This window comes from Microcaecilia unicolor, chromosome 9 (assembly GCF_901765095.1).
Source record: "Microcaecilia unicolor chromosome 9, aMicUni1.1, whole genome shotgun sequence".
Taxonomy (NCBI): domain Eukaryota; kingdom Metazoa; phylum Chordata; class Amphibia; order Gymnophiona; family Siphonopidae; genus Microcaecilia; species Microcaecilia unicolor.
Genome location: NC_044039.1, coordinates 188,311,498 through 188,323,060, shown reverse-complemented (window position 1 = coordinate 188,323,060; position 11,563 = coordinate 188,311,498). Strand labels below are relative to the sequence as shown.

The following is an 11,563-nucleotide window of genomic DNA, read 5'->3' as shown; positions in this document are numbered from 1 at the left end:
AAACTGAGAGGCCACAACCCCAAAGGATACGGTTTCTTCTGCAGAGCTCATCTCATCCACATATATTATTAGTTCATAACATGGAAATAAAACACCTACAAACTTCGCTATATATTTTTTTTTTGTTTTTTTTAATCTATAACAGAGCCTAGGGAAAGCACGAGAAATCGCCAGTCCATCCTACGACATTATTCTACCTAACGATCCGAAAAAACCTTCAGCACTACCCTTTCATGATTACCACGACTAAAGAGCGTTCGCAGACTCACCGTAGGCTACAAGCTCGCTCGTTCCTGTCGCTGCTCAGTGATTTGTTACACGCTGTACCAGGCAGCGAAGCAAGGTCACCGGAATCGCGCTACCCGGCGGATGTAAGCACGTAACAGGTTCCGGGCATCGAGAAGGAGCCTACTTTCAGAAGAGCGGCAAGCAAGGCCTACAGCTATTCTAGCGCACTCAGAGCGCCCCCTGCCTTGGAGATTCCCTGAGCAGCTACGGTTTCCCTCCGAGAAGTTGCGCGCGCGCGCGCACGCCCTAAGTTACGTCGGCATGATGAGGTTATGAGCAGCACGTGCGACTGTGAATTCCACGCGTGCTGGGTGTAGGTTTTGGAACGTTCGGGTTCGGAGCAGCGCACCGAGGAAGATGTTGAAGAAACTTAGCGTTGATCAGATCAATGACTGGTTCACCATCGGTAAAAATGTTACTAACATCCAACTACTGGGAGAGTTGGCCCGGCCCCCCTCTACCTTGGCTAAAGCATGTTCTATCACCGATCGCAAAGAGTAAGTAACCAACAAAGAGAGATGCAACGGAAGCCGTGGTCTTTCGGTGTACTTTAATACCCTTATAGGGGCAGCGATGACAGTACTGTGCACCATGGCCTAGGACGAGGGCTTAGATTGGTATTGTACCAAAAAATGTGCAGCTCCTCGTAACAAACTAAGGGTATGCAAGCATAGATGTTAGCTCTGTGGGTGCTTCAGCACCCCTAATATTGAGCAAGTGCTTTCACTTCGCCCAATGGGTAATTTGTGAAGGCTTTAGCACCCCCAGTCATTCTCAGAAATTGGCTCCTACGCATGCAAATTATTTAAACGAGGGGAAAGTTGTAGCACCGTTGAAGCAATTTTTCGATCCAGCATGAAAAAAAATCAAACTGTAAAAAAATATTGTCTACCGACATGTGTGTTGTCATTTTTATGATCAGACATGATAAAATTAGCAATGGGAGCAGGTTTGTGTTGAATTGTGGACCCTAAGCTGTAACCCTAAGAGGCGTCCCTCGATAAAGTATGAAGTAAGTTTTTAGGCCTAATTGTTTTCGATGCTAGTGAAGTATGAAGTGTTTTGTAATGCCAGGCCCTAAGGCAGAGGTGGCTCAAGCCAATCTGCTGCCCGAGGCCAGTGATGAGATTGCCCTTTCCCCTCCACTTCTTCCCTCTCTTCAGAGCTACAATCAGGGAGTAAAGTGGTTGGGAGCAGCAGTCAGGGTTGCCAGGTGGAAAATTTTTTTCCCACCCAAAACCAGCCCAAAACTCGCCCAAACTCAAACCACGCCCCCGACACCCCCACCCCCGCGTCATCATCCCCGCCATCATCAACCCCGCCCCCGCTGTCATCGGCCCCGCCTCCCCCGTCATCGGCCCCGCTTCCCCAGTCACCGGCCCTGCCCAGAATGTCACTAACCCCGCCCAAAACGTCACTAACCCCACCCCCCGCGGCCGAAAAAAACCGCCCGAAAAACCGCGGAAAAGAAGAAAAAGAAGCCCAAAAAACCGCGACCCGCCGCGGGCAAAAATTTCCTGCGGCGGGTCGCGGAAAACCGCCCAATTGGGCGGGAAAACCGCCCACCTGGCAACACTGGCAGCAGTGTACCTGCCTACATGGGGCAGAGCACACTCCTCCCGCTGGCTGGAGTGTGCACCCTATCCCAGACAGCATACATGCCCTCCTCCAAACAAAGGCGTGCGCAGATTGCCCTGTCAGATGTCAACTTCCTGTTCCGGGGCAGTGGACCGGCCGAACTTACAGTGCGCGCCTGCTCTGCACATCCTGTTGCTGCCGGCACCCGGGGTGCCCTAGATATTTCTAGAGGTTGGGAGTGATAGATAACAGTAAACTGACAGGAGCCAAGCAGTTAAGTTTATTATGAAAATACATAAACTATATATTCATATATTATCTACTATAATAAAACTCACCCTCAACGTTCTGGGGACACTGACGTCAGTGAAGCCAAGCCCTGACTTCCTTCAAAAAGGTTCGAAGGTTTGTGGTGGTGAAGCCACCAGAATCGCTCCGGGCCCCACCCTTGAGGACGGAGCAATGGCAGAACAACGAAGGGGTTGGCAGGGAGGGAGGCAGGGGGGGTGGGAAATCGCTCCGGGCCCCTCCCTCGTGTCAAATGTTATGACGTTGGGGGTGGAGCAATGGAAGAATAACGAAGGGGTTGGCCAGGGAGGGAGGGGTGTTGGCGACAAACACCTTGCTAGCGCCCATTTCATTTGCTCTGAAACGGGCCTCTTTTACTAGTACACACATAAAACCAAAGTCAAACAACCTAATGGAGTCAAGCCACACACAAAAGAAAAAAAATCAGTTCATTCCACCAGGGTTGAGCCCTCTGGTTCTGGTGACTACCAGGACCAAGCTGCACAGCTCCAAGGCCTGAGGTAAGGAGCACAAGTACTCACAGAAAAGTCAGTTGTAGGTAGGTAATTGTTAATTCACATGGCTATTATTATCCATTCATATGTGTTTCCCCAGAACAACCAATACAAAATCTCCCAATAAGAGGTACAGAGCAGAATAGAGTGTTTTTCACTTTACAACTCAACATAAGTAGAGGAGTGTGGTAGCCGTGTTAGTCCACTCTTAAGGTTATCAATAGAAATCAAACAAAATAAAACATGGAAAAGAAAATAAGATGATACCTTTTTTATTGGACATAACTTAATACATTTCTTGATTAGCTTTCGAAGGTTGCCCTTCTTCCTCAGATCGGAAATAAGCAAATGTGCTAGCTGACAGTGTATATAAGTGAAAACATTCAAGCATTACTATGACAGTCTGACAGGGTGGGAGGAGGGGGGTGGATAGGAAGTATGCATGGGGACATCAAAGCATATCATTGATATTCTAACAGGGTGGGTGTGGATAGGTGAGGGGAGGGTGATCAACAGAGACAAACAGCTTTATGGTTTATAATGGGCTAGGAACCCCAGATCCTTGTTAAGTCCTTTCTGTTGGGTGTTAAAATATTCAATCATTCTGACTTCAAAGGTCTTACGTTCTTGTATGGTTTTAAAGTTACCTTTGAGGATTCTCACTGTGAAATCACTGGTACCTCTAAAATACTACCCGTACATCGATGACATTTTTATGATTTGGACGGAGGGTGAAGAAACTCTGAAACAATTTTATTCTGCATTCAATACATACCATCCTACAATCAGATTCAAAATTGACTACTCCCCAGAAAAAGTCAATTTTTTGGACACCACGGTCTCAATCAGTGATGGCTGTATACAAACATCTATATACAAGAACCCACAGACAGATGTAGCTACCTCCACAACTCCAGCTTCCATCCTTCACATACAAAAAGATCCATCATTTACAGCCAAGCCACAAGATACCACCGTATCTGCTCTGACCCAGGGGACAGAGACAGACACCTTAAAACCCTGACTGAATCCTTCAAACAGAAGGGCTACAACCCCAAAATAATCTCCAAGAATATTGCCTCCTCCCTCAAAACACCCAGGGAGAATCTGCTACAGTACAAAAAGAAAAAATCCACAGACAGAATCCCGCTTGTAGTGACATACAATCCAGAGCTGGAAAATCATAAGAGATCTACAACCTATACTCCAGGAGGATGAATTACTGAAAGAGATATTCCCATCCCCACCAGTACTGGCCTTCCGACAGCCACCCAATTTAAAACACAAGCTAATCAGAAGTAAACTTCCTTCACAGACTGAAAAGGAACAGAAGGGCACACTTCCCTGTAATTTATCCAGTTGCAAACTATGCCAAAATATTTCACAGGACCCCAAAGTTATCCACAAAGGAAAGATATTCAACATAAAGGGATCTTTCACTTGCTCATCTTCCAATGTGGTATATATCATTCAGTGTAAAAAATGTAACGAAGGATGCTATATTGGAGAAACAGGCCAGATGCTTAAGACAAGATTCAATTTACATAGACATCATATGAACAATACTGGTGCCAGCAGGGTTCCCACGCCTGTTGGTCAACATTTTACAGGACCAGGACACTGTACCAGTGATTTCACAGTGAGAATCCTCAAAGGTAACTTTAAAACCATACAAGAACGTAAGACCTTTGAAGTCAGAATGATTGAATATTTTAACACCCAACAGAAAGGACTTAACAAGGATCTGGGGTTCCTAGCCCATTATAAACCATAAAGCTGTATGTCTCTGTTGATCACCCTCCCCTCACCTATCCACACCCACCCTGTTAGAATATCAATGATATGCTTTGATGTCCCCATGCATACTTCCTACCCACCCCCTCCTCCCACCCTGTCAGACTGTCATAGTAATGCTTGAATGTTTTCACTTATATACACTGTCAGCTAGCACATTTGCTTATTTCCGATCTGAGGAAGAAGGGCAACCTTCGAAAGCTAATCAAGAAATGTATTAAGTTATGTCCAATAAAAAAGGTATCATCTTATTTTCTTTTCCATGTTTTATTTTGTTTGATTTCTATTGACAACTCAACATACAAACTGGTATCAAATCAGTGACAGCAACACAAATTCCTTGTATTACCAAACTGTGTGATGTAAGACAAAACCTTGCAAATAGACCTTCAGAAGCTTACCATAGCAGCACCAAGTTAAGAACTGAAACTACACCAATCCTACTTAATGAAAAGTTAACATTGCAGATGTTCTAGAGCACCAGCCCACCTCCAGGGATCAGCGGTTTGGGTCTTTTAATAAGCCTAGAGGGTGAAGAGCTCCTTTCCAGCTGGAAAAGATGGACAGCTACATTCCTATATGGAACCTACATATCAATGGGATCCTGTATCTCTGTCACACAAGGAAAAACACAGGCCATCTGTGAAGAAACGGTGTGTTTTAAGCCTGTAAAATGTATTGGATATTTCCGTGCATTGATTATGTTCTGAAGTGTATTTTTACTATTTGGCTAGCAGATGGTGCATGTTTATGCTTAAAGCTGTTACAGAGAACTGACTTCTCTTTCTTTTAGTTGGCACACAGATAATAGGAAGTGCCTGTAGTGATGTAACAAATTTTTATTTGAAACTTGACTGTTCTGGGGCTCTGATTGGCCTGGAGTTTGAAATTACCCAGGAGATGCTGCTGGCTGTTGCTTCAGTTTCAGCAGAGAGAGATCATATGTGTGATACATAAAAAGTATAATATAAACAAATATATATATATATTATATATATATATATATATATATATATATATATATATATATATATATATATATATATATATATATATAATATATATATATACACACACACACAAACTAGAAAGATAATGTAGACAAAAAACAAAAAAAGGAAAACATAATAAATCAGACTTGTGAGCAGTGAAATCCTAGAGAAACAGATTATTTTTCTTTAATGCAGAACAAAACACAAAATGTGCACATTTTCAAAGCTGACATTTTTCTCAAAATATCAAAAATACATTTGTATCCTTGTTTTAAGTAGAGAGGTGTGGTAGCCGTGTTAGTCCACTCTTAAAAGTTATCAATAGAAATCAAACAAAATAAAACATGGAAAAGAAAATAAGATGATACATTTTTTATTGGACATAACTTAATACATTTCTTGATTAGCTTTCGAAGGTTGCCCTTCTTCGTCAGATCGGAAATAAGCAAATGTGGTAGCAGATAGTATATATAAGAGAAACATCAAAGCATTACTTTGACATCCCTCCCTCTCTCCACAATCCTCAGTCTCCTCTTTCACCTACTTATCAGCTTTCAGTTTCCTACAGTTTCCTTTTTTCTCCTCTCATCACCACCCCTCTCTTATTCCTTCCCCAGCCATCTGTTCCCTGAATTTCACTTATTTTCCAGTCCCCCATTTCCAGCCTCTGTATTCATCACCTCCCAGACCTCATCAATCTCCTTTTCATTTCTTCCCAGTTATTCATCTCACCACCTACAAGTCCCTTTCTTATCTTACCCCTTTTGTCAGGTTCCCATTCCCTCTTTTACCTCTCCTATTTCCACCACTTTTATCCCTCAAAAACTGTTTGTAGACTTCTTGTTCCCCTTTCCCCAGCAGCTACTGTCCTTACCTCTTCTCTCATAGTTCCTTCTTTGCTTCCCTAGCATCCACTACCCTATTTTTCTTAAACTTTAACCCCAACATCTGTCTCTCTGCCCCTCCATCTTCACCTTCCCTGCATACGTCCACATTCCCTCCCCCCCCCCATCAATATCTGTCCTTCTCCCATCCCCTGTATCAGGCTCATCGCCAGGCCCCATCTCTCATCTCCCACCTGCCCCCAGCCCTCTTTATCCATCCCCAGCAGCAAATTGGTCTCATCAACTCCCTTCTTCTATCAGCTCAGCACTAAATCCACTGCAGAGAAGAGATCTCCTGTCTTCGCTCAATCCATTCTAGCCACCAGCACCACACAGGAGTTGAAAGTAGAGAATGGATACTTCCTGTAGCCCACATGAAACGGGAAGTAAATTCTCTATTATGTCAGGAGCTGTGTGGTGTTGGCAAGGAACTCTTCACTCTGCAGATGATTTAGTGGTACCAAACTTGGCATATAGTAGAAAGGAGCAGCTGGCAGAAGTTGTGTTGGCGCCAAGAGGCTGGCGCATCATAACAATATGAAAAGGGTGGTCCATCCCAAAGAGTGACTTCGGTCTGACACGGTGTAGCAGTTCTTACATGTTAAATGTAAACATGCTCTGTGTCTACAAAAGTCAAACCTCCCCCCCCCCCCCCCCAACAGTTGCAGATCATATTTCTCTATGGAAGTACCAATAAATTCTCATTCTCATTCTCATGTCATCAGAGCATTATCAAGGAAACCAGAGAAGTAGAGGATAACACACTTTCCAGTAGGGCGTGTCGTCAAAAGTGTTCTTTTTATTTAGGCGCCAGAAGAGACTTGACATGGGGCCATGTTTTGGTGGGAAAGCCTGTCTGTCTCAGGGGTCAAATATAACAGAACTGTAAAACCATAGACAATATGAAATATAAAAATCAATATAATCATATGTGTGATACATAAAAAGTATAATATAGTAATAAAGAATACTTTGGACGACACTCCCTGTTGGAAATCAGTGTGTTATCCTCAACTTCTCTGGTTTCCTTCCTATTGTTCTGTAGACTCTTGTAGAGGTTATCTTCCTGTTCTCCCTTGGACCATCAGAGCAATAAATCTCTACCAGGCACATTGTGAAATGCAAAACCTAAAGAAAATCCACTCAACATACATTTAGCAAACATGTCATACAACTGTAGCACCAATGCTATGATTCAAACAGCGAGAACTCTACCTACTACTCCTGGGGAAATTTGGTGCAAAATGGAAAAATTATGCGCACAAATATTGAAAATTCTGTGCACAACGTTTTAAAATTCTGCATCTTTGTAATTTTTTTGTGCATAATTTCTTCAGTCATAAGGCCTAACCACTCCCCCCCTCAGCTTCTTTCTTCACCAGTAATATCGCTATCCAGGTTTCTCTCTGCCCAGTTCTCTCTCACACGTACTTAGCTTCAGGTTCCACCTTCCCCACTCTGATTTAGCTTGAGCCCCTTCCCCTTTCCTTCTCCCAGCTTGCTCTGCCTTCCTAGTTCTTTCTTTCCCCTCAATCCTGACCCCTACTTCTCTGTGTTCTTTCTGTCCTTGCCTCTACATTACCGAGTTTTCCTCCCAGATAATGTGGCATAAGAAAAAAATAAGCGGCTGCACATCTGACCCTCCTTCTGGCCTAGGCCCACTGCTTATTTGAACCATGCCGGACTCTACAGCAGTTGAACCCAGGCTAGCAGAGGAGGAAGTGGTCTGATGCACAGCTGCTTGCTTCTTCCTTATGCCACATGATCCAGAGGGGGAGGTGGGTTTTGTATGAGCAGTCTGTGGGTGTGTGCCGCAAGGGAAGGGAGATCAGAAACCTGACAAATGTTTTGTTCCCCTCTGTTCACTGTGCAGAATTCTGCTAGGCAATTGCAGAATTCTGCACAAATTTTGGATTGCACAGTGGTGCAGAATTCCCCCGGGAGTAATCTATGAATAGGCAGCACTACAGATATTACACTGGGCCCTAAAACACCAAAACATCTATACAAGTAAAACAGAACAAGTGGGACTGCTACAGATCTCAACACAGAAATTATATGCAGACAAATATCACATCTCAGTTGCATGCGAAACACAGACAGACCCTCACCAAATACAGAACAAGGGATCCCAAATTAGAGAGAAAAATGTGAAGACAAAAATTGAACTGGGAACCCTAAGAAGTTAAGGCTCACCATATGCTGCAGCACTAGAGAAACAAAACCAAATACACTTTCTTTTGTACTTAACACAATATATAAACATCTGTGATGCATATTTCCCAAAGCTAACATATTCCAGTTAAGAAATTCAAAATAAAACACTTTTTCTAACTTTGTGTGTCTGGGCTTTTTATTTTTCCATAATGCTGGTCCCAGTTTCTCTTTTCTGCTTTCCTGTCTTCTGCTAAATCTGTTTCCAGTGGCTGCTGTCCATTTGTTATTTCTCCTCTGTCTTTTTACGTTCCCTCACTACACCTGTCTTTGACATATCGATCTTTCTCTTCTCTCTTCCATTTTGTTTCCTTTTCTGCCTCTATTCAGATTTCATCTTCGTGCTCAATTCCTTTTCTCTTTTCATTTACTTACCAACTTTCTATCTCCTTATTTCATCCCCTAACTCTCACATTTCCCATCCTCCTATTCCCTATTCTTTCTCTTGCATCTGCTCTTCATTACCACATTTCTACCTTATGTGCTCACTATCCTCCTGTGATGTTTATGAGCCCTTGGCCCAGAGGTGGCCGTGTGAGGATCACTCAACCAGACGGAGCCCCATAGAGTCAAGAGTATCCCAAAGAACTGAACTGGATTGCCAGTGGAGGTGAACTAGGGTAGCTTTATTGGCAGCAACAGAAATACGTCAAAAGGGTGAACAAAATGGCACAGAAAAATGTGAGAGGAGAAAGAACGAGCAGCCTAGCTGCACATCCTAACGCTAACTAAAGCAAAGCAAAACATCAGGCATACAATAATGGCAACTAGAAGGACGTCCTAGCTGTACAGGAAAAGCAAACACAAAAGCAGAGGGGGCACTTAGCTGGAAGCGGAAAAACCACTGGCTGTCAGATAAGGTTAATTCTGTCATGACTCTCATTTAAGCAGCGGGACCCTCCGCGGCAAGTACTCTCGGAAACAGGAAAGGAGCGGCAGCAAAGCAAAAAAAAAAAAAAGGAACTTTAAAATAGTCTCTTGTAGACCCGCACCACAGGTAGGCAATTTGAGCAGACCACTCCACTCGCTAGAGGCAAAGAATAGCACAAGAGAAAAGTAAGCAGTCTCTGAGGCGCCCAAGCCGAATGTTTCCAGGGCTAACAGGTCAAAACAGTATTTGAGGTGCCCGAGCTAAAGGCTCCCAGGACAAGCAGGTCAAAACAGTCTGTGAGGTGCCTGATCCAAAGGCTTCCAGGGCAAAAGACACACAGGCACAGCGGGGCAAAACAAGAACCAGGAACAGCCCTCGTGGATCCCTTTGAGCACAGCCTCCTCGTTCAGAGATACGATGAGATGCAGCCACGACCACAGGACCTACAGCACTTCATGCCATCCCAGCACACACAGTCCAAAACTCAGCACAGAGCCTACTCACTGCAGCCAGCGACCACGGCTCACTGAGGACGACTGGGGACACAGCTGAAGTGCAAGAAGCTCCCAGGACTTCAAGACTTGGAGGCAGACTTCACTGGAACAGAGCAATAAGGTGAAAGCTGCAGCAGTGCTTCAGGCCACGGCCTGACAAAGAAACAGCAGATGGAACTAGCAGAGCCTCAGGCAGGCCTGAGCTCAATCAGGAATTATTGCCAGAACAGCAAGTACACGCCGAGACCGGCTTAAGAAGGGCTGAGCACTGATGACTTCACCAGCTTGGCTTCCACCACCCTACAGTGATCCCACAGGTCACTGGCTAGAAGTGCAGGTAAATCTAATGGATCTAGATGGAGCAGGGCATTGACGAGCAAGGCACGGACGACGACGACGACAACCGAGACACCTCCTTTCACTCATCTCCTTGACAACCCACTCATGGCTTCTCCCACATGGATCTACGATTCCTAGCACCTCCTCCCTCCCAAGGAAGTTTGTTGACCAGGAGATAGCGTGACATCACAAAGCTGACACTGGTCCACTCGAGGTTTTCATTCTCTCCAATGCAACTGCTGCCATCTTGGTACACCCAGAACGATGTAATTGATAGGGTGACAAGCTCCACCTACTGGTTTCAGGCCAGATAATGGACCAAACACACTCCTGCCATCTGTTGTTCAAACCTCCTTGCTCCCTCCCACCTGGTAGACTTGGGGAAAGGGGGTTGAGGAATGAAGGAGGAGATGCATGCTGGGGCGGGGGGAGACGTGAAGTGGAAGGAAAAGATAAGATATGGTGAGAGTAGTTTGGCAGAGATATCTACCTAGCAGGTAGGCTGGCTGGTGGCAAGATGCCACTCTGTAGTGCCATCAGTTGGCCTCATTATAGGGCTGCCCCTGCCCTAATTTGTATTTCGTCTATCTTATATGTAAATCTGATCTTGGGGAGGTAGGAATGGGCAGCAGAAAAGGTTAGTAAACTGCCACCATGACTAGCAAGCACTATGAAGCTTCAGCATGTAGTGTTCTAACACACATATTAAAACAAATTTTTACTTCCAGTGCAGTAAACTAATGGCATGTAAATTACTACTGATTAAAAAGTGTGAGCTAAGGGGGAAAAAACACCGACATTCTGCAGAGAGAAGATGGAGATGACCCCCCCCCCACACACACATAGTCTAAACTCCTCATTCCTTTTCTGCTCCCTTCTTCCCCAACATTCTCAATTTGATCCCCCCCCAATCCGATTCCATAAACACCCCTGTGACCCAGCGGCTCCCCACCCTCCCAACCACCTCTAAATTGGGAGGTAGGAGCAATGCCCACTCATGCCTGTGTTTGTGTTGCCATCTTGAATAGTGGCTGTGTCTGACCCTGTACAGTGTAAAGGGATAAACTGCCTGGGGTCATTTTGCCAAATACTGCAATACATTGCAGGATGACCCCACAAGGTGCGTTGTAAGGCACCACTATTTTTCAAGATGGTAATATGAAGGCAGGAGGGAAGTGGTGATCGCTCCTGCCTCCCAAATTAGAGATGATTGGGGAGACCTTACTTGGGCCACCCCGGGGTCATATGTAGGGTTAGGGTGGTGGGAGGTCAGGGGCGGGCCACTTGAGCCACCAGGGATGCTTGT

At 44.8% G+C, this 11,563-nt stretch overlaps 1 protein-coding gene across 1 annotated transcript in view; it reads left to right on the top strand.

Moving 5' to 3' along the window:
* Positions 1–645: 645 nt before the first annotated feature.
* Positions 646–11,563, top strand: part of TDRD9 (tudor domain containing 9) — a 263,832-nt gene continuing 252,914 nt past the window's right edge. Inside the window, exon 1 of the mRNA XM_030214425.1 lies at positions 646–785. Within this exon, the coding sequence (XP_030070285.1) occupies positions 646–785 (140 nt within the window). The remainder of the gene's footprint in view (positions 786–11,563) is intronic.